Source organism: Oncorhynchus mykiss, chromosome 5 (assembly GCF_057628025.1).
Source record: "Oncorhynchus mykiss isolate SJ-2025 chromosome 5, ASM5762802v1, whole genome shotgun sequence".
Classification (NCBI taxonomy): Eukaryota; Metazoa; Chordata; class Actinopteri; order Salmoniformes; family Salmonidae; genus Oncorhynchus; species Oncorhynchus mykiss.
The window spans coordinates 45,685,056-45,709,133 of record NC_143026.1 but is presented as its reverse complement, the minus strand read 5'-3'; the positions used below and the strand labels follow the sequence as shown (position 1 = coordinate 45,709,133).

General features: G+C 45.5%; 1 protein-coding gene across 13 annotated transcripts in view; it reads left to right on the top strand.

Annotated features, from left to right (window-relative positions):
• Positions 1–22,880, top strand: part of LOC110523936 (spermatid perinuclear RNA-binding protein) — a 125,715-nt gene extending 102,835 nt beyond the window's left edge. For 7 of the 13 annotated variants that reach the window (XM_090235008.1, XM_090235014.1, XM_090235016.1 and 4 more), the window contains 8 exons: positions 4,082–4,271; positions 5,953–6,161; positions 7,684–7,830; positions 7,997–8,131; positions 9,657–9,809; positions 10,034–10,166; positions 10,349–10,396; positions 12,883–16,331. In XM_090235008.1, the coding sequence (XP_090091134.1) occupies positions 4,082–4,271; positions 5,953–6,161; positions 7,684–7,830; positions 7,997–8,131; positions 9,657–9,809; positions 10,034–10,166; positions 10,349–10,396; positions 12,883–12,962 (1,095 nt within the window). In that variant the 3' untranslated portion in view covers positions 12,963–16,331. Of the gene's footprint in view, positions 1–4,081; positions 4,272–5,952; positions 6,162–7,683; positions 7,831–7,996; positions 8,132–9,656; positions 9,810–10,033; positions 10,167–10,348; positions 10,397–12,882; positions 16,332–18,166 lie in introns of those variants that run through there. The other 6 variants (XM_021603093.3, XM_021603091.3, XM_090235012.1 and 3 more) reach the window with 1 other exon arrangement.
• Positions 22,881–24,078: the final 1,198 nt, after the last annotated feature.

Genomic DNA, 24,078 nt, shown 5'->3' with positions numbered 1-24,078 from the left:
AATGTACTTGTCCTCTTGCTCAGTTGTGCACCGGAGCCTCCCACTCCCGATTTCTATTCTGGTTAGAGCCAGTTTGCTCTGTTCTGTGAAGAGAGTAGTACACAGCGTTGTATGAGATCTTCAATGTCTTGGCAATTTCTTGCATGCATCGCATGCACGTGACCAGTAGGGCCTGACCTATAGAACATCATAATCACATCAATAAATTGATTATAACAAAGTTTCTTGGCAATTTATTGCATGGAATAGCCTTCATTTCTCGGAGCAAGAATAGACTGACGAGTTTCAGAGCCTGCAATCGAACCCACAAATGCTGATGCTCCAGATACTCAACTAGTCTAAAGAAGGCCAATTTTATTGCTTCTTTAATCAGAACAACAGTTTTCAGCTGTACTAACATAATTGCAAAAGGATTTTCTAATGATCAATTAGCCTTTTAAAATGATAAACTTGGACGTGCCATTGGATAAACACAACGTGCCATTGGAACACAGGAGTGATGGTTGCTGTTGATGGGCATAATGTAGATATTCCATTTAAAAATCAGCCGTTTCCAGCTACAATAGTCATTTACAACATTAACAATGTCTACACTGTATTTCTGATCAATTTGATGTTATTTTAATGGACCAAAAAAAAGGCTTTTCTTTCAATAACAAGGACATTTCTAAGTGACCCCAAACTTTTGAACGGTAGTGTACATATCTACATAATTATTCAGGCCCTTTGCTGTGAGACTCGAAATTGAGCTCAGGTGCAATGATCATCCCTGAGATGTTTCTACAACTTGATTGTAATTTCAATTGATTGGACATGATTTGGAAAGGCACACACCTGTCTATATAAGGTCCCGCAGTTGACAGTGCACGAGGTCGAAGGAATCCGTAGAGCTCCGAGACAGGATTGTGTGCCGAGCGTCACGTCTGGAGGAAACCAGGCACCATCCCTACAGTGATGCATGGTGGTGGCAAATTCATACAACCAGTAAGCCTAGGCTACATCAAAAAAACTTTAAAAAGGCAATGAGGCTGATGCAACAAATCAAAATGTTGATAAACTATTATTTCATTCACATTATAAGTGCAGCAATGTGCTTCAATAAGCCAGTTGAGAAATACAAATGGTAGGTATTTTTAATCGTGGCCTTTAAAACCGTTTTTTTAACACACAATTGCGCTTTGTTGCACATCTCTCACACTGTCTGACTGATTTTCTGCTGAAACTAGGCTCTGTGTCTGTTTGCTTTGTGCATGTGATAAGGTAAATAACAACGAATGAAAATACACGCACCAATTCAATTCCACACAATTAGGCCTATGCAAATGAACCAAAAGACCGATAAATATGACCGGTCAAATGTATTTGCATGTACTAGTATTTCCGTCAATGAATTGGCAAAAAAAGCATTATTTTGCAATGGGATTTTTTTTTAAAAATGTAAAAAAAGTTGGCTGGCGGCAATTTTATTCATCAGCTTTAAAAAAAAAAAAACTGCAAAAAAAACAGCTATTACCTGCTAACAGAAACCCTGGCGCGTGTGTGTGTGTGTGCGCGTGTGTGCTACACTAAGCCGGGTTAGGAATAGAGCGGGAGTGAGCTGCATGTCTGAGTGGATCGTCCTACCCTCTCCTTTGTAGGAAGGTGAAACGGCAATGGAATGTCAATGTGGCTAATTGTATTGTAGTAGATACATGGCTAGATAGGAGAGCGATAGAGAGAGGCTCTGGGAATGAGATGAAGCAACGCTGCATATGAATATCTGAGCCTTTCCTGAGCGCTTCTGATATATTTGCATTCGGAAATTGACTGTGGAGTTTCAAGTGTTATTGTCACATGCAAGTACAGTGAAATGCCTTTCTTGCCAGCTCCTTCCCAAAAATGCAGTAATCAATATCAGTAGTAGTATATAACAAAAGTAGAACAAAAACACACAATAAAGAAAGAAAGAAGAAGAACACAAGGAAGGAAGAAAGCTATATACAAGGGTCAGTTCCAGGGCCAGTGCCAATACCATATTTACAGCCCTCAGGGGTGCGTGCTTAGTCCCCTCCTGTACTTCCTGTTCACCCACGACTGCATGGCCACGCACGACTCCAACACCATCATTACGTTTGCTGACGACACAAAGGTGGTAGGCCTGATCACAGACAACGATGAGACGGCCTATAGGGAGGAGGACCACAACCTCTCCCTCAACGCGATCAAGATAAAGGAGCTGATCGTGGACTACAGGAAAAGGAGAGCCGAACATGCCCCCATTCACATCAACGGGGCTGTAGTGGAGCGGGTCGAGAGTTTCAAGTTCCTTGGTGTCCACATCCCCAACAAACTATCATGGTCCAAACACACACAGACAGTCGTGAAGAGGGCACGACAACGCCTCAGGAGACTAAAAAGATCTGGCACGGGTCCCCAGATTCTCAAAAAGTTCTACAGCTGCACCATCGAGAGCATTCTGACCGGTTGCATATGGCAACTGCTCGGCATCTGACCGTAAAGCGCTACAAAGGGTAGTGCGTACGGCCTAGTACATCACTGGGGCCAAGCATACTGCCATCGAGTACATATATACTAGGTGGTGTCAGAGGAAGGCCCTAAAAATTGTCAAAAGACTCCAGTCACCCAAGTCATAGACTGTTCTCTCTGCTACTACGTGGAAAGCGGTACCGGAGTGCCAAGTCCAAACGGCTCCTTAACAGCTTCTACCCCTACCCGGACTATTAGCATTGACACCCACCCCCCTTTGTTTTTACACTGCTGCTACTCACTGTTTATTATCTATGCATAGTCACTTTACCCCTTTACCCCCCCCCCCTCCAAATTACCCCAATTTACCTGTATCCCCGCACATTGACTTGGAACCTGTACCCCCTGTATATATCCTCGTTATTGTTGTTTTCTTAAAACGGCATTGTTGGTTAAGGGCTTGTAAGTAAGCATGTCACAGTAAGGTCTACATCTGTTGTATTCGGTTCATGTGACAAATACCATTTGATTTGATTTTGATTACAGTGTGCAAGGATACTGGAGTGGTAGGGCTCACACTGTGTGTGTGTGTGTGTGTGTGTGTGTGTGTGTGTGTGTGTGTGTGTGTGTGTGTGTGTGTGTGCGGAAACATTTTAACGTAGGAAAGCCAGTGCTGCTTCTCCATTCATTTCTCTCAGTAAGGGATAGTTGGTGCCAGCCTGCCAATCACAATACAGGCCTATCCCTCTCCACACATAGTCATACTGTACATAGTGATCCATGAAGGCCCAGTGTCTTCTCTATGCCACTCAGCTTAGCCAAAGAAAAGTGCAGCTCCAATCATCCGCTTGTATTGTTTACCTGGGATTAGTACTGGAGCCACTGTTGCTAAGCAACGTCTGTGACTCTTGGGTGAGTGTGATGGAAGTTGTTGCTGAATAGGCTCTTGTACATAAAAACAAACAAAAGTAAAACCAGTTGATTTCTGTAAATGGGATCAAGGAACCACGGAGATTAGATCTGTTTGTTTTGTTAGTTGTTTCTCTTTCTGTTTCCTGTTTTTCTCCTCTCTTTGTTAATCTTTGGACTGTAGAGGGGCTTAGACAGATGAGCCGAGACAAGCTCAAACCCCCGTCGCCAGGGGGAATGTGTGATCCGGAGTCAGCGGCACTGAACCCTAGACCTGACTCCGTCATGCCCGTCTGTGTATCTGTCACTTTCTTTCCTCACCTGTCCGTGTGCTTTGTTAGTTGTCACTTTCTGTTTCTCATCTGTCCTGTCTGTCCCTTTCCGTCCTCACCTGTCTGTCTTTCTGTCTCTTCCTCTCATCTTCCTCTCCGCTGTCTGCCGTGCCTCGGTTTCTTTTTCTCCTCACCTGTCTGTCTTTCTGTCTCTTCCTCTCCTCTTCCTCTCCGCTGTCTGCCGTGCCTCGGTTTCTTTCTCTCCTCACCTGTCTGTCTTTCTGTCTCTTCCTCTCCGCTGTCTGCCGTGCCTCGGTTTCTTTTTCTCCTCACCTGTCTGTCTTTCTGTCTCTTCCTCTCCTCTTCCTCTCCGCTGTCTGCCGTGCCTCGGTTTCTTTCTCTCCTCACCTGTCTGCTGTGTGTCTCTCTTCCAGCACGCTCTGAGACTGATGGCGTTCGGTCACATCTACAAGGTGCTGGAGATGGACCCTCTCCCCTCTAGTAAACCCTCCCAGAAGTACCCCTGGTCAGACAGGGAGGGCTCAGGGCTGAAAAGGCCCTACGAGGATGGGCCCACGGACGACAAAGACCTCATCAAGAAGATGAAGAGGAACCTGAGGAAAGGTCAGCCCCTCCCTGACACCTAACCTCTGACCCTGCTCTGTTATGTGACCTGTGAGAAGTTCCCTCCCTGGGTCATGTGATCAGATGAAAAGTAATTAAAAGTAATAAGTAATACACTTAATTGCCCACGGAAATATGACTTGGACATATAGGGCCAGTAGTTTCTCTAGTTTGTTACTTGTAACATAGCTAGGGTTTTTTGTTTTTACTGGTCAGCTCACTTCGTCTGGCCCTTTATAAGTCAAGACTACCAAAGCTTCATGGGCCTGACAGCTGTCTAAATAAACTTTCAGACACATTCTCTCATAGATTGAGGAAATGCTTGAGTCCTGGAGAGAATGAGGCACTCATTTCCTTCTGTTCTAAACCAACACCACATGACTGGACTGCAGGTGTTTTCTCTCTCTCTCTTTCTTTTTTTTTGTTCTTTTTTTTTGTTGAATTTTTCTCCCCAATTTTGTGGTATCCAATTGTTGTAGTAGCTACTATCTTGTCTCATCGCTACAACTCCCGTACGGGCTCGGGAGAGACGAAGGTTGAAAGTCATGCGTCCTCCGATACACAACCCAACCAAGCAGCACTGCTTCTTAACACAGCGCCATCCAACCCGGAAGCCGGCCTTGGTTAGCGCCCAGCCCGCCACAGGAGTCGCTGGTGCGCGATGAGACAAGGACACCCCTACCGACCAAGCCCTCCCTAACCCGGGCGACGCTAGGCCAATTGTGCGAACCCAGGGACTCTGATGGCACAGCTGGCGCTGCAGTACAGCGCCCTTAACCTCTGCGCCACCCGGGAGGCCCCCTCTCTTTCTATAAAAGACATGACACCTACATCAAACCCTCCTTTCCTAGCCTGATCCAGGATCTGTTTGTCCTGTAAAGCCAACTCCTATGGTCATTGTCATTACCAAACATTTCCAGAGGTGTTGGCTACACAGCACGAACAGATCTGTGAACAGGCTGTCATTTCCCTACCGCTATCTCTAGTTCTCTCCTCCTTCCTCTCTCAAGGCAGATACACACAACACAACCCACTGGGAAATCAATGTTATTGATTTCTAATGTTTCTCAAAGCCATCCAGCTGTCCCCTTTCCTGTCCTCCCCGTTAGAGGAAAAGTAATTGGTTGGAAAGAAGCAGATTTAGCAATTTGTTTTTTTAAAGGAGGAATCCGGAATGGAATAATGCACACAGCCTGAACGTGAAGCTGTTGCCTGAGAAGGCTACAGCTAGCTAGCGTAGCTCCTCAGAACTGTTTTTCGTTGTTTCGAAAGAAATAGTTGGTGGTTGGAGTGCTACTTAGCCACCGCAGTTAGAATCAGGCAGAAAGGATGCTCTTTGGAAGCAAGGGTGCCTTTTGTACAACTCAAACACACAGTCCAAATCTTCAAGGCAACTTATAACGCCATGCAGCGGTCTAAGGCACTGCGTCTCAGTGCTAGAGGTGTCACTACAGACCCTGGTTCGATCCCGGGCTGTATCACAACCGGCCGTGATCGGGAATCCCATAGGGCGGCGCACAATTGGCTCAGCGTCATCCGGGTTTAGGAGAGGGTTTGGCCCGGGGTAGGCCGTCATTGTAAATCATTTAAATAAAGGGGAAAAAAATATGCATTGATTGAACAGCAGCCACTGTTATTCTGTTAACCCTCTCTCCGGTATCTCCATCTCTTTCCTTTCTAGTCCTCGACAGCAAAGCAATAGACACCAACCAACCAATGAATGCTCTGATGCGTCTGAATCAGATACGTCCAGGTCTGCAGTACAAGCTGCTGTCCCAGTCCGGCCCGGTCCACGCTCCTGTCTTCACCATGTCTGTAGACCTAGACAGCACCGTCTACGAAGCCTCGGGCTCCTCCAAGAAGACCGCCAAGCTGCATGTCGCTGTCAAGGTAACCGACTGTGACCAATATTGGCCTGGTCAATGAGAGAAGGGGTTGGATAAATGTAGGGGAGGTGTGAAAATAGTGGTTTGGGGTTAGTAAAGGGCAAGTACCCCTGGAGAGAGTTCTACAACATAGTGTAAAATGTGTGAAAAGGGGGCTGGTAGTGTTACAGTAGCAACAGCACGGGGGCATTAGTGTTTGTGAACAGGGTCAGACAGAGATAATATTATTGTCTGAGATATTATAAGTCAGCTAGAGTAGTCAGGGAGCTGTTATTTTGTGCGAGAGGAGTGAGAGATTCAGACAGAGCTGTTGTGTGATGAGTAGGGCAGTGAGGAGAGGAGACAGTGCTTGTGAGTGAGAGGAGTGAGTGATTCCGACAGAGCTGTTGTGTGATGAGTAGAGCAGTGAGGAGAGAGTGCTTGTGAGTGATTCAGAGCTGTTGTGTGATGAGTAGAGCAGTGAGGAGAGGAGAGAGTGCTTGTGAGTGAGAGGAGTGAGTGATTCAGACAGAGCTGTCGTGTGATGAGTAGAGCGGTGAGGAGAGGAGAGAGTGCTTGTGAGTGAGAGGAGTGAGTGATTCAGACAGAGCTGTCGTGTTGTGTGATGAGTAGAGCAGTGAGGAGAGGAGAGAGTGCTTGTGAGTGAGAGGAGTAAGTGATTCAGACAGAGCTGTCGTGTTGTGTGATGAGTAGAGCAGTGAGGAGAGGAGAGAGTGCTTGTGAGTGAGAGGAGTGAGTGAGTGATTCAGACAGAGCTGTCATGTGATGAGTAGAGCAGTGAGGAGAGGAGAGAGTGCTTGTGAGTGAGAGGAGTGATTGAGTGATTCAGACAGAGCTGTCATGTGATGAGTAGAGCAGTGAGCGTCGGTCATGCGGTCAGTCAGTGTTGTGTTTTCGGGCTCCAGCTGCGGTCAGACTGGGATGCCCTGTCCCCCGTCACCCCTTCTCCTGCTCGCTCCCACTCCTGGCTGCTGTGGAGCGCCCACATCTGGGTAATCCCAAAGTCGTCGTCAACAAAGAGGCTCTCCCAAGCATAGGGCTGGGATAGTCCTCTAACCTCCTCAGATTGCCATAAAAGGCCTCGATGCTACTCTGCTGCTCTGCTCTGTTGCCCCGTGGATGCGCGTGCATGTGTGTGTACTTGCATGCGCACGTGTGTGTGTGTGTGTGTGTGTGTGTAAGCACTAGCACCAATTTGGGTCAGACACAAAGAGAGCTCCTGTTCCGTCCACACAGAGAAAGGTGCCGGTCCACTTACTACAGAGCTCCAAAGCTGCTGTGTGCTGCCGGTGAATTAGCCACGAGGGAACCAGGTTCATTATAATACAGGAAACAGAAGAAGTGTGTTGGAGTTCAAACTCAGTCACTCAGAACCTAGTCCAGAACCCCAGAACCCACAGTAGTGCCGTTAGGAAATGCTGCTGACAGACGCTACCTTTGAACAGGCATTGGGGAAGGAGGAAGAAATCAGAAGTGGTTTGATATTGGATTTGTGTCTCTCCCCCCCTCTTCTCGCCTCTCTCTAGGTTCTGCAGGCGATGGGTTACCCCACAGGGTTCGATGCAGACCTGGATTGCAGTGCAGACGAGAAGTCGGACGGAGAGGGGAAGAGCGAATCATCTACACACTCAAGCAATAACACAGCACACTCAGACAACTCAAATACACTGGAGGTGCAGTATAGACCACTCATGAACACACACACAAACCAGGGTTGGAGTCAGTTCTGAATAAGTATTTCTTGAATTGACATTTCATTTGAGCTGTCCACACCCCACATGAATTTCAATGAAAGGAAGTAGCTGTAGTCTGATTTCTGTTCCGCTCCCGTGTGTTCAGGTCCGAACTCAGGGTCCTATTCTGACGGCCAGTGGTAAGAACCCCGTCATGGAGCTGAACGAGAAGCGCAGGGGTCTGAAGTACGAGCTCATATCAGAGAGCGGGGGCAGCCATGACAAACGCTTCGTCATGGAGGTGAGGCCTTACACCGTGCGTATCTCCTTTGGAACAGTAGATTAGACACACACACACACACACTGACTGACTCGCAATGGACTTCGATGCAACTCGAAGGACCAAGATTGGTGCACACTGACTGGCAAGCTCATCTGACACACTACATCACTCCAGCAGTCTATCCAAGAACAGTGCCATGTCGTCCTATTCATTCACACACCCCCCCCCAGGACCGTTGGCCGTGTCGTCCTATTCATTGACCCCCCCCCCAGGGCCGTTGGCCGTGTCGTCCTATTCATTCATCCCCCCAGGGCCGTGTCATCCTATTAATTCATCCCCCCAGGGCCGTTGGCCGTGTCGTCCTATTCATTCGTCCCCCCAGGGCCGTTGGCCGTGTCGTCCTATTCATTCATCCCCCCAGCGCTGTTGGTCGTGTCGTCCTATCCATTCATCCCCCCAGGGCCGTTGGCCGTGTCGTCCTATTCATTCGTCCCCCCAGGGCCGTTGGCCGTGTCGTCCTATTCATTCATCCCCCCAGGGCCGTTGGCCGTGTCGTCCTATTCATTCACCCCCCCCCCCAGGGCCGTTGGCCGTGTCGTCCTATTCATTCATCCCCCCAGGGCCGTGTCGTCCTATTCATTCATCCCCCCAGGGCCGTTGGCCATGTCGTCCTATCCATTCATCCCACTAGGGCTGTTGGCCTCGTTGTTTTCTGTCACGCCTCAGCGACTCACTGATAGATTCACATCGATGTGAGCAGGTCAAGTCTGTCACACTTGACATGTAGTGGTGTGTCGGAGCTATTCATGTGTGTTGGAGCTACTCATGGGTTGCACGTTTCGTGACAATATTGTTTTGAACGTCCGCATTAGGACTGATGCCCAGCTGAACATTCTACTCAATGCAGTCTCAATGGGTACTGATGAAGATTTTGTCTAAAGTCTATTTCTGTGGTTTGAAAACACGATGACACATCAAAAGGAGGCAAATCATTAGTAGGACAAGTTTTTGTCATCATTGTGAAATCTCTAGATTGACTTTCAGTGTTACTTTAGCTAGCTAGCTAAGATTGAGGGGAGAGCACCAACATTTTTGCTATCTAGCACAGCTAGCATTGCTAGCTATTTTTGGCTCTTGGCAACATTACCACTCTCTAAAGTAAACTTGACGACATTCTAATGATGACAAAGTTGTTCCGCACTAATTATTTGTCTACTTTGCCAATGTCATCGTATTTCCCGGCCACTACCGTGGAAATCTGACTAAAAAGTCATTAGCCCCCGTTCAGAAAGATCTGGCCTTAACCATCACTCAGATATCAATATGCTGCGGCGGCTGTAGAACGGTTATAGTAATGGCAACGATGTGATCGAGTGACGGATGTGCAACCCATGAATAGATCCTCTGGCTGGTCAGCAGCATGAATATAATACCACCGGACATACAGGATATCCTTATCCAGCCACTCGACTGATATCAATGCCATCTTACTTAAGTGTGTGTGTGTGTGTGTGTGTCTCTCCCCCTCTCTCTCTCTCTCCAGGTGGAGGTGGATGGTCAGAAGTTCCGCGGGGCGGGGCCTAATAAGAAGGTGGCGAAGGCTTCGGCTGCGTTGGCTGCTCTGGAGAAACTCTTCTCTGGCCCCAACGCCGCCGCCGCCAACAACAAGAAGAAGAAGATCATCCCACAACATGCCGTATGTTACCAATGCTGTCTCCTCTGATCAGCTAGCAATACTTTCTGTTGCCAGGAGTCTGAGTGGTCTGTTAGCGATATCGATCCTCTCTAGAAGAAAGCCTGACCAATTATCAGGGACTTCCTCTCGTACTTTCACGACCCGATACAGAGTCTCATCGACTGTCAGTTACCGCCTGTTTGATCAGTCATCAATAATACTCTGCTGTCTCTGTGTCTGGGTAGACTAAAGGAGCCCTAGCTGCAGCGGCAGCCTCAGCGGTAGCAGCCCAGGTGGCCAGAGGGAGAGGTCGAGCGGCGGCCCTGACCAGAGGAGCCTTCGTCAGCGCTGCCGCACCAGGGTACACACAGATACCAGGTACATGGAAGTATGTAAAAGTATGTGGGGGGAGGGGGTGTTTTGCGTGCCTGTCCTGTCCGTTTCCCTGCCAACACTCTAGTTGTTTATAGGTTGAGTGCATATGCATGCATTCATAATGCCAATATGTCCAGTTACCCAACGATCCTAACAGTCCAACATGGCTTGAACATGTTCGACAGGCTTCGGGACTCCATATGGATACAGTGCCGCAGCCGCCCCAGCCTACGGTGAGTCCCTCTCTCTCTCTCTCTCTCTCTCTCTCTGAGGATAAAGAGTTAACACCTGCCCTGCCGTACTGTTCCTCCCTGCTGTTGGAGAGGCCCTTCTGGAAAACGATAGTGCCCATTGAATCGGAGTTACACGCCGAGGTCGAAAATTGAAATGTAAGAAATTGGTTGAATCTAAAAAGCTAGCGAAAGTCAACCTGGAACGGATCATAACCTTTTGGTTCTTACTGTGGTTGGAGCAAAGCCTTGCTGAGCTTCTTCGCCCGCCTGAGTGTCCAGACTGCTGCTCGTTCCGCCCGCCCCTCCGTCAGTCTGTCTACCCGTCAGTCTGCCTGCTCCCCCTTTCCTGACTCTCTGGACATCTCTCTCCTCTCCTTACTGTAGCCATGCTATATCTCTTCCCACAGCTAAGCTAACAGATACCCCATTCAAAGCGGCCCAGGCAGGCAGGGACCAATGCCGCCAACACACACAGGGACAGGCTATATGGGTCATTCACCCTTCTTCTATAGACCAACTTCTTCCAAAAACAAACACTAGGAAACACCACACACACATACACCACCTTCCAGCCCAAACTATTTCAGACCCCTACTATATCTTCCTAAACATGTAGCTAAACAGTAACTGTGTGAATGTTTAATTCACTGAAAACATAGCGTGGCTTCCCCACTTTTCCTTTGGCTAGACTGGCAGGTCGGTCATCTGTGGCCTTCTCAGTCTCTGCCAGACAGCAGGTAGCGTGTCCTAGAGCTCTGGAAGGTTTGAAATTCGACCATAGTCTACATAACTAGATCAGATTCAGGGGTGCTCTGCTCTGCTCTCGCACAATCAGCGTAACTCAATACAAGCACCGAGCGCTTTGAGGTCAGCAACACTCAAGATGCTCAATCACACAACCACTTTGTCTTACACATTTATACACTCACAAATTCAAGCATAAATACGCACTCAAAAACATACGATCTTGTTTGCAAATATGTACACACTCAGTCTCTCTGCCTCTCGCTCTTTTCCTCTCCTCCTCCTCCCTCCCTCCCTCTCTCTCTCCATCTCTTCATCACACACACCCTAAACTTAAAACAGACTGGTCCTTGTGCGTTGTGTGGCATTGGGAGCCCATTCCCTCTGTCACAGAGAGAGTTGCCTGTTTCTGGGGGCTTTGAACGAGTCTTATGTGCAGGGGGAGACTGTACTGGGTACAGGTCTGGGCAGGCACAACACGTTCTAGAAGTAGACCTCAGAGAGCCTAGCACTGAGAACTCTATTCCCCAAGAGTCTCAGAGTAGGATACAGGATCAGTTTGAGTAGGACTATATGGACAGGAGGCAGCTGATCCTAGATCAGCACCCCTACTCTGAGATGCTTTTTGAATACGGCCCCTGGTGTTGAGTGCTGTAGCCTGGTCCCAGATCTTTTTGTGCTGTTTTGCCATCTCCTGTGGTCTTTGTGACAATAGGAGTTGGCAAGACAACACGATCAGATCTGATCCCAGGCTAGTAGTGTTGTAGCTTAGCTAACCCCAGTGGCCCTGCCTGGTCTCTGCCTGGTACATAAAGAGTGCTCCTTTTAGTGCCTACCACCCAGTCATGTCATGTGGCGCTATCATGGTATTTGGCTGTTGTGAGATCAGATTACATGTCCTGTCCAGTCCCCTCCAGTGCTTCTGAGATGATGTTGCATGCTGGTTAATCCTCCCCAACTACAGTCATCTATCTCTCTATCTATCGTTCTGTCTGATGCTCACTGCTGTGCGGCGCTCAGGCTCCTGTTGCTGCTTTGGGATTTCTGTATGGGTTCAAGACCGTGAGAAACACATGAAACAACACACACACTCAAGGACACACAACTATGACCTCTTGTCTATCTATGATCGCAGCCTCAAACCACACAAACCTCAGCCCAGACCACAAGAATATCCACTCCATTGCACAGTACCTGTAAACAATTAGACAAACAAACCAGCCAACCAACCAGAGCCTTGCATTGTACACCACCATTGACTTTGGTCTTCCTTCCTTCCTTCCTTCCTTCCTTCCTTCCTTCCTTCCTTCCTTCCTTCCTTCCTTCCTTCCTTCCTTCCTTCCTTCCTTCCTTCCTTCCTTCCTTCCTTCCTTCCTTCCTTCCTTCCTTCCTTCCTTCCTTTCTTCCTTCCTTCCTTCCTTCCTTCCACTCACACACTCACTCACTCTTTAAACATCGTCCCTCTCTCTGGGTTCTACTGTAGCTCTGCACACAGGGACCATCTAGGCCTAGGCTCACAGAACTAGAATGAATGGAACAAACCCTCTGCTCTCACAATAGCATTTGGACTGATGAACTCATTGGTGCACGCAAAATGGCTAACCTGGAATTCTAATCATTCTAGTTCTATGACCTAGACTCTAGGCACAGTAGAAGATCATGACACAGGACAGAGGCGTGCATTTTATGTTTTGCCCTGCCGTGGACTCATGTGGAGTGCTCTTTTCGTGTCTCCTCTCTAGGTTTCTCCCCCAAGAGAATGCTTCTGTTGCCTGTCATGAAAATGCCTGCCTACCCCATCCCCCACTACTCCTTCTTTTAGCACAGGAACACCAAAACACCCCACCTTATTTTTTTATAGAAGGGAATCTGAGTCTTTTTGTTTTTTCAACATATCGGGGGGGGGGGGGGGGGGGGGAACTGAACTAAAGGACTTCAGCATGATTTGTAAAAGAAGTGAATATTTCTTTTTTACTGTTTCCAACTTTTACTGAGGAAAAAAAACGCTGCAGGTTTGAGTTCTTAAAAAAAGGAAAAACTTGAAGGATTTGTACTGTGAATTGTTCCATCATTCTTTTGAGTCTAAATTACAGTACAGTGCTTTCGGAAAGTATTCAGATCCCTTGACTTTTTCATGTTACAGCCTTATTCCAAAATTGATTGAAAAAAAATCTACACAATACAAAGCGAAAACAGGCTAGTAATTGTTTTGCAAATGTATTACAAAAATAAAACAGAAATACCTTATTTACATAAACATTCAGACCCTTTGCTATGAGACTCGAAATTGAGTTTAGCTGCATCCTGTTTCCGTTCATAATAATGGGAGGTTTTTACAACTTGGTTGGAGTACAACTGTGGTAATTCAATTGATTGGACATGATTTGGAAAGGCATACGCCTGTCTATATAAAGTCTCACAGATGACTGCGTGTCAGAGCAAAAATCAAGCCATGAGGTCGAAGGAATTCTCTATAGAGCTCCGAGACAGGATTGTGTCAAGACACAGATCTGGAGAAAGGTACCAAAACATTTCTTCAGCAATGAAGGTCCCCAAAAAACAGTGGCCTCCATCATTCTTAAATGTAAGAAGTTTGGAACCACCAAGACTCTTCCTAGGGCTGGCCGCTCGGCCAAACTGAGCAATTGGAGGAGAAGGGCCTTGGTCCGGGAGGTGACCAAGAATCCAATGGTCACTCTGACAGAGCTCTAGAGTTCCTCTATGGAGACTCCACCAATCAGGACTTTATGGTAGAGTGGCCAGACAGAAGCCACTCCTCAGTAAAAGGCACGTGACAGGCCGCTTGGAGTTTGCGAAAAGGCACCTAAAGACTCTCAGACCATGAGAAACAAGATTCTCTGGTCTGATGAAACAAAGATTGAACTCTTTTCCCTGAATGCCAAGCGTCACATCTGGAGAAAACCTGGCACCATCCCAACGGTGAAGCATTGTGGTGGCAGCATCATGCTGTGGGGATGTTTTTCAGCGGAAGAGACTGGGAGACTAGGTGGGAACGAGGGAAAGATGAACAGAGTAAAGTACAGAGAGATCCTTGATGAAAACCTGCTCCAGAGTGCTCAGGACCTCAGACTGGGGCGAAGGTTCACCTTCCAACAGGATAACGACTTTAAGCACACAGCCAAGATAATGCAGGAGTGGCTTCAACGCAAGTCTCTGAATGTCCTTGAGTGGCCCAGCCAGAGCCCGGACTTGAACCCGATTGAAGATCTCTGGAGAGACCTGAAAATAGCTATGCGTGTCCACTCCCCATCCAACCTGACAGAGCTTGAGAGGATCTGCAGAGAAGAATGGGAGTAACTCCCCAAATACAGGTGTGCCAAGTAGAGGTTGACCGATTTGATTTTTCAACGCAGATACCGATTATTGGAGGACCAAAAAAAGCAGATTCCGTTTTAAACATTTTTTTTTGTAATAATGACAATTACAACAATACTGAATGAACACTTACTTTAACTTAATATAATACATCAATAAAATCAATTTAGCCTCAAATAAATAATGAAACATGTTCAATTTGGTTTAAATAATGCAAAAAGAAAGTGTTGGAGAAGAAAGTAAAAGTGTAATATGTGCTATGTAAGAAAGCTAACGTTTCAGTTCCTTGCTCAGAACATGAGAACATATGACAGCTGGTGGTTCTTTTTAACATGAGTCTTCAATATTCCCAGGTAAGAAGTTTTAGGTTGTAGTTATTATAGGACTATTTCCCTCTATACCATTTGTATTTCATTAACCTTTGACGATTGGATGTTCTTATAGGCACTTTAGTATTGCCAGTGTAACAGTATAGCTTCCGTCCCTCTCCTCGCTCTTCCCTGGGCTCGAACCAGCAACACAAAGACAACAGCCACCATCGAAGCAGCGTTACCCATACAGAGCAAGGTGAACAACTACTAGAAGGCTCAGAGCGAGGGACGTTTGAAACGCCATTAGCGTGCGCTAACTAGCTAGCCATTTCCCTTCGGTTACACCAGCCTCATCTTGGGAGTTGATAGGCTTGAAGTCATAAACAGCGCAATGCTTGACGCACAACGAAGAGCTGCTGGCAAAACGCACGAAAGTGCTGTTTGAATGAATGTTTATGCGCCTGCTTCTGCCTACCACCGCTCAGTCAGATACTTGTATGCTTGTATGCTCAGTCAGATTATATGCAACGCAGGACACGCTAGATAATATCTAGTAATATCATCAACCATGTGTAGGTCCCTAGTGATTATGATTGATTGTTTTTTATAAGATAAGTTTAATGCTAGCTAGCAACTTACCTTGGCTTACTGCATTCGCATAACAGGCAGTCTCCTTATGGAGTACAACGAGAGAGAGGCAGGTTGTTATTGCGTTGGACCAGTTAACTGTAAGGTTGCAAGATTGAATCCCCCGAGCTGACAATGTGAAAATCTGTCGTTCTGCCCCTGAACAAGGCAGTTAACCCACCGTTCCTAGGCCGTCATTGAAAATAAGAATGTGTTCTTAACTGACTTGCCTAGTTAAATAAAGGTATATCAGCAAATCGGTGCCCAAAAATACAGATTTCCGATTGTTATGAAAACTTCAAATCGGCCCTAATTAATCGGCCATTCCGATTAATCGGTCGACCTCTAGTGCCAAGCTTGTAGCGTCATACCCAAGAAGACTCAAGGCTGTAAATGGCTGCCAAAGGTGCTTCAACAAAGTACTGAGGAAAGGGTCTTATGTAAATGTGGACTCCAGTCAAGTTGTAGAAACATCTCAAGGGTGATCAATGGAAACAGGGTGCACCTGAGCCCAATTTCTAGTCTCATAGCAAAGGGTCTGAATATTTATGTAAATAAGGTATTTCTGTTCTTTATTTTTAATACATTTGCAAAAAAATATATATATATAATAATTTTTGCTTTGTCATCATGCGGTATTGTGTGTAGATTGATGAGGGGGGAGAAAATCTATTTTTGAATAAGCCTGTAAAGTAAACAAAATGTGGAAAAAGTCAAGGGGTCTGAATACGTTCCGCAGGCACTGTATATCAGCCTTTTTTTGTTATTTGTTGTTCTTGTTCTTCTTTAGGAAGGAGTTAGGCCTTGCAATTTGACATAGACGACACGTTCTCTGTAAACCTGAGCTGTGTGAAGGATGTATAGGAATAATAATGAAACTATTTGTGGAGAAATAAAACCATTATCTTCTACAACAAGCTGAGCACTGCCTGGTGTTGTAACTGAAACGAGGTACAGTAACAGTACAGTATAGTCTAATGACCTTACTGCACTGTAGCACCCTCTGTTTGGCTTACATAGCGGCAAGAGAAGCTATTTGAAGCTATTTCCTGGTGTGAACAGGAAGTTGCATGGCCTTGACAGGAAACGGGAAATGCTGTTGTTATGATTAGGAAATAGAGTGTAGTGTAGGGGAACATGATGGTGGTGGTGTACCAGAGGCTATACAGTAATAGCCAAGTTTGCAGAGCTAGTGGTACAGTAGAAATAGTTAATAACATTCATATTAGATGTTCTAATAAATAGAAGCTCAAACCCACTGCTGTCACTTCATTCCATTTCCATTCAGTCAACCCAGTCAATTCAGGGAGAATATTCATTTCATTTCAGTTTTAAGTCCTGAACTCGCTGAATTGAAATGGAATTGACCTCGACCCTGGTCATGCATGCAGCGATGTCCTGATGGTATCACTTGTCTTGTCCTGCGTATATATGCACATGTACTGTACCCTGAGCCTGACCCCTCACGACCCTCACTCACTCATTGCACATTTGGTTCCCGACCCCAACCCGTGACCTCCATCCACAGTTCGCACAGCAATCTGATATGGCTGCTTAGTTGGCTGGTCCCCCCCCCCCCGAGTCCTATCGAATACACCTACAGCACAGCACACATGGAAATATAGAAACACAGAAACACTCTGGAGAATCGAAAGCAGCAACAAGGGACCCTATCCAACCCATGGAGATTATCTACCTAATTTTCCTGGTTCATTTCTGTGGTGGTTTGGTTTTATGTTATTATTGGTTTTACTGGTGAGTGTGTCAGTGTGACTCAACAGTCCACTCAGTCCTCTCCCATGGGGCCAGCACAAAGCACAAGCTATCTCTGTCACAATGCTGCCATGGCATGATTACCTTACCTTCCTGCTCTATTTCGCCTGAGAGCTCACTGCACAACTATCCACGTACTGTTCTGAACAGTGAGGTCCAAGTTGGAATTCATATTGTTTTCTTTCATCTAGATATTTTTACCCTAAAATATATTTTCTGTTTAAACCATAAAAGTTATTATATTTACTCCTAAATATATCTTATATGGAGATATCTGGGTCAATCAGAGGTGGTTGTGTGTCTGTGCTGGCCCGTTGCTGGGTGGACGTGGTCACCATCGCCATCGAGAGAAAAGCCCGCTGGGATACCGTACACTTAGGACAGCCGTCTCCATGGTTACCGCTATGAGGCGCAGCCATAGGCCAGAGGTCCCAGTGTCCTGTCCCATGGTTGGTTGAGCAGGGGAGACCTACCTCGGTGACAGCCAGGGGAAGCCCATAATGTGCCTGATCGTAAACCCTCTCCCTCCCTTTCCGATCCCATGGGCTCCCCCTCTCTCTTCGCGATGGCATTGTACTATACTCTCTCCAAAATCACAACGTTTGATTTGATTTGTCAGAGTTATGTACTAACCACGTTTGTCTTAAAAAAAAAAAAAAAACTTTAAAGTTTATACGTCTTGTCACATATCTCTGCTGTCGTATCTGAAATAAATGAGCTTCAAAGTTTTATTTTTTTATTTTCAATAGTTTCCTTATCCTTTCAAATTTTGTTTGGATTGATTTTGTCGGAAAGTGGTAACCATTGCAACTTAAGTTGTTGATGTTTTTATTAACCTGATCCGCTGCAGCGCAATGAAAACCCCACGTACAGTACAGCCAGACAGAGCAGAGAGAACAACCTATGGAGAGAGTAAGATATGCTGCCTCCTACAGGGTCCCACGGTAATTATCTCTCTCTGCTCTTCTCCTCACTGTAGGTGGTCTTTTCATTGACAATCCTTTTTACCAGCCTCGGACCATCGCACCATTTATTATTCATTTGGGTCCTCAAGATCTCTTCTCTGACTTCTAGAACCATCAGGTTGTGTGGCTTCTAAACTGTCGTACCTACAGTCCCGCTAAGGAGCTTGACCTTTGACCCAGCAGGCTGTCTGTCCGTCTCCCACCGTACGGTACAGAGCCAGCGAGCGGTCAAACCGAACTCCTCTCACTCTGTTCTGTCTCCTCACAACCCAAATCAAAGGAAACAAACCTTTAAAAAAAAAAAGCAATACTTGATTTGACTTTTTTGACTCTCAGCTGCATCAAAACTGAAGGCTGAGTACCTTGGTCTTTTAGTCTCTTTCTTATATAGCAATACTACACCTGAACTTTTTGGCTTCAAGCTTACTTGAGATGATGACGTGAATGTTCAATTGAGTCTTACCCACAGCATTGCAATAGGTCATTTCAACTGTATATTCACTGTGTGTATGTATGTGTGGCTATACCATGGAATATATGCATATATGTGTATGGTATGTGTTCCTAGAAATATATATATATATATATTACATGTGCTGAAACTATTTAGGGTGTACGCGTGTGTAAATATGATATACTTATTGTTGGTATAAATTATTTTAGAATTACAAAAGTGAAATGTAATTATAATCCCACAGTATAGCTTTCTTCTTCTTCCAGTTTTATATACACTAAGCAATTTACTCTACTCTAGTACTAGGACAATGCAATATGAAACGTGTTTCTTAATTAACCTGTGCTCACAGACTAGCGTAGTGATGCTTCCTTTTATTTTACCCCGATGTCTATCTCATCTGAGCCTTTCTGGACACGCTCAAGTCTCTCTGGTCTAAGGCTCGCTAGCACAGCCCGGTCAGTCGAGAGTCGCTCGCTCACTCAACCTAGCAACCCTTACCGCCCTCTCTAACACACACACACACACTTCCTATGTGACAGCACACATTACTTTCCTGTTGACTTCCGGTCAGAAAGCACACTTCTCTACTCAGTGGAACATTTCTCATTGCTCCACTGCTAACAGGCGTACGCTAGTGGAGGTTGCTGGGGGGGGGGGCTCATAATAATGGCTGGAACGGCGCGGACGGAATCGCGTCAAACACATGGAAACCATGTGTTCGATGTATTTGATACCATTCCACTCCAGTCCTTACCCCGAGCCCGTCCTCCCCGATTTAGGGGCCACCCTGTACTGTACTGCTCTATCGGTACTCTACGTGCATACACACTATCCTTACAATAACCTGGGGGTCTGTTGGACAACTAGAGTATCTGTACACTGAAACCTCCTCACAGGAGGACTACATTACTCAGAGGACCAGCCACAGTCCTCTCTCTCTCTCTCTGGCCTACAGCATAACGTGGGACCAAAAGCACAGTTCACAGTTTGTTAGCTTGTAGAGGCGGTGGGTGGCCCTGTGACGGCACCGCCGCCTGCTCGCCCCTCCCCCACCCCCATGCACACGTCAGTCGCCCCTCCGTTGCTGCGCAAAGGGCTTAGTTCACAATCCGTTTGTACAAACTCACGAAAAGGGGTATTTTGGATCACAACCAATGTGTCAAATGTATTATGCATCGGTTTGACAAACCGAGCGTGGACTAAGTAAAGCTACTCGGACAATCCAACACACAGGGCCCACTGCAATCTGTCAACACAGTCGCAGACCAACCAGCCTTGCCACCATGGAACAGTCCGACCACACGTGAATAGCTACATCTAATTCAACGGATAGTCCGACATTATACACGTTTATAGCTCTACTGTAGAAAGACAGACGGTACCCAGTCGTTTCATAACCCCCTGCTTTACCCTCTCTAGTATAGCTTTTTTCTATACTATATAGTATAATATACTACCTATAGTATGCAGTATGCTATATCTAACTGAGAAGGTGAAGCCATAGTAAGCTGTAGTTGATATTATATGAGTTTGTGTGCGGTTAAATTAGCGTATGGTGGTAAAGTAAAACTACAGTGCCTAGCAAGATTTACCAACCCAGCATCAAGGCCATATTACCTGGTCTTGAATAAGTGGACATCTTCCGTCAGGATGAGTCACTACAGATGGATGGATCACAAAGTACAGGATAAGATAAGGTAAATGAATGTTGTTGTTTTTTTAAAGCTTATTTATATGAAAGCTGCTAAAAAATGTAAATCAACACCCCCCCGAAAAAAAATCTACATTTTGCTAGTGCATTCTGCAAATCACTTTTGTGTTTTTCAAATAGAGGCGCTAGGCTGATAAACATAACCACATGATCTGACAACTGGCACAATACACATCCAAAAGGGAATGCACGGTTTTAAGGTATGCTCGTATTTGAATGTCCCGAAACATTGAAGCATAGCTTTATAGCACTGGTTGGTGGGTCAAATCTTTTGACAAACACAATGTATGTATTTATGTATGTAGCTTCAGTTGGTGAGAGCTTCCGATGTTTTCTCCTCATCACTTTTTGGGGTGTTCAACACGACAGCCTTTTAAAAAACAACAAACAACTGCGGTCAGAAGGAAACTGCTGAAATATTGCAGGAAGTACATGAAATGCTTTGATTCTCCTTCCTTGATCTTCGTGGCAGTTTGATCTTCAGTGTTTTTGTCATTTTAAATGTTGTTATTTTTATTTTATTTTTTTAAAATAATGTTTGAAAGCTATTGAGCCTCAGTGTAACTTTCAAGACGAATAACTTACAGGATTTCAATCCTGGTGGGACCATACTTGTGAACTTTTTCTCAGTCTCAAAATGCACATCAGCCAATTAAAATGGTTGAGGTACACCGACTATACCAAACCTTAGGAACACCTTCCTAATATTTAGTTGCACGACTTCAGTTCGTCGGGTCATGGATTCTACAAGGTATCGAAATTGTTCCACAGGGATCCTGGCCCATGTTAACGCCAATGCTTCCCACAGTTGTGTCAGGTTGGCTGGATGCCCTTTGGTGGTGGACCATTCTTGATACACAGGGAAACTGTTGAGCGTGAAAAACCCAGCAGCGTTGCAGTTCTTGACACAAACCGGTGCGTCTGGCACCTACTACCATACCCCATTCAAAGGCACTTAAATCTTTTGTCTTGTCCATTCACCCTCTGAATGGCGCACATACACAATCCATGTGTCAATTGTCTCAAGGCTTAAAAATCACACTGATTGAAGTGGATTTAACAAGTGACATCAATAAGGGATCATAGGATTCACCTGGTCAGTCTATGTCATGGAAAGAGCAGGCATTCTTAATGTTTTGTATACTCAGTGTTGTTGCAAGTGATGAAACACTACACATTAGCTGTTCCCATGACATAACCTGGCACATTTAGCCCTATTCTAACCTTGTCATGTGACACTGATTACTTCCTGTAACAAATTCTGCGCCATACTATCAAAGATCTTAATATCCACCAACCAATGGCACTTCTTAAAATGTGTAAATTTGGCCACCAGAAGGATATTTTCAACCTCCAACCTCCAAGGTTTACTTTTGTTCTGCTTGGTGTGTGTCTCAAGTGTAGAGTGCCAATTGCACGATGCACCCTTACACACATTGCTAAAGCGGTTGACTCTAAAATTACAGTGCACATTAACTGTGGGTTCGAAGCCCCGTTGCGTCAAAACATTTTTTGTTCAGGAAATCTATGTTCACTGCTGGTCCTCGATGCGCGATTCAAATAACCAAATTGACAAAGTGGATGATTATAATAATGCATAATAAAATGTTGTACTTGTAAGTCCAGCCTACACGCCTAAATAAATAACGATTATTTATGTAGCAGTGTCAGGAGCCTGTGTGTCAGTCTGCAAGAGGGACTCCAACAAGAAGCTCCTCATTAAATGTATTCGTAATAAAAATTGAGACAAGGTTTTGTCTGCACTTCTCTTGTAGAACTACAGTTTGTGTGTTGACGTTTCAAGGCGGGGAGGGGCGACGACGACTAATGTTGAGATTCAAACCCTTGCGATAATCAGCAACATTTACACAGAGCTGGGGAGTCTACACAGAGAGCTATTTGACCAGTCACTCAAACACACATGATCTAGTTGCTTTGATGATCGCAACATGCCCGTTGGACTTCCGTTAAGGACGCGTTCGTGAAGTGTTGGATCACGTCCCAATCCACGTCAGCGATTTTAATTGGCTGATACGGAATTTGAACCAGGTGTTATGGTACTGATGCTTTTGCCGCCACTGACGGTTTGTTTACGTTTCTACCATTGTGGCTAGATGGAGTAGACCTACGGTGGTCGAGTCGGGGACAACAGTTGTTGACAGCTGTAGCGTTGTAGTTAAGCCTACCCCCCCCCCCCCCCCCCCTTTCTTAACCTTAACTTAATTATCCTAACCTGCTGCGTTAGTTATCCTTAAAAACAAATCATCAGTGTCACCGCATGGGGTATAATGACGGGTAGCTGTGCAGGTTAGCAGAGGATAAAGTCTGCCAGGTTATCTGATAAGAACAGCTGTAGTCGATCGTTTGATCAATTGGCTGGTGTGCAGTTTGAGACGGAGAAAAAGTTTAAACCTGTTCTGATGTTCGCAAGTACGGCCCCGGTAAGTCTTGACTGACATCACGGGTAAGTTGTCGTTGAGAGTTATACATGTTTATTGAGGTAGAGAACATTTTTAAAAGTCTGAACATCAAATAAAAGATCAAACTGAACTAAACTATCTCCACATTTACAGTTTTCAGATTTGTGTTTACTATAATCTGTAGTTGTCAAACACACAATCCCCTTTCAGATCTGAAGTGTTCAGGTGTACCGGTATTTGAATGGCTTCGCCTGCAACTAGACCTAAAGACCTTTCTCTTCAGGAAGGCTTCCTGTTGATAATTGTGCTCCCTGAGTGTCCTTGTCTCTTGTGTAGCATCAGCTGTGTTCTTTGTCTAGTTGTGTCCATTTTTTGTTGTTGTTGATTATAATGAAAAGCGCTTTACAAATGTAATTTGTTATGAACTAATCACTCCTATTGATTACATGATAGACAATCACTCCTATTGATTAGTCTTTCTGGTATCCTATTGATTACACCATAGACAATCACTCCTGTTGATTAGTCTTCTGGTACAAGTCTCTCATTGAGAACGTGTATAACAACAACCCATGCAGAGTTAGACTCTAAACCAAAGCCTCACATGGAAATGAAAAAACCCTGCAGGGGATAGTCCATCCAAGAACCAATGGGATATTCCAGTTGGTGTTCCTGGATGAGAGGGGTTAGTCCCATGACTGCCTGAACACCATATGATACAGGCATCACTTGTGGTGGTGCTGCCAGGCTGGGCTGGCATGGAGAGGCTCCCCTATCCCATCCTATCCCATCGCTCAGAGCAGCCAGCCAGCAGCAGAGCTGAGAGTCCTAATTAAAGTATCAATCGTTTTTTTTTTTTTTCTCAATCTTTGTTTTCTTACCTTTTTGAGAATTCATGCGTTTGTCTTCTGAATTCAAATTCAGGATTTACAGATGGAAAGCCTGTGGCCGGGGTGAAAATCTTTAAAACTTCCCCGTCAATACAACATTCTGCTCTCTGAGGGCTGTGTGTTGTGTTGAGACATGCTAAGGCCAGATGGCCCACATAAATAATAGGCTACTGGACATCATCCTTCACTGAGCGTTGGTTGGCTTTTAATTTCCCCCTGGAATCGTCCCAGGCTAATGATCCATGCCTCTGCTCCCTAAGGTGGGCCAGAGTGCAGAACACCTCACTGCTTATCAGGAGCATACAACTGGGTTCAAATAATTTGACATCATTTGAAATACTTAAACTGAGCTTAATTATTCTATTGCCCCCGGCAAGCTCAATCGCAAAAGTGCAAACCCAGCCCATCTGGCACTCCAGACAGGCTAAAGCAAACATTACAAATATCT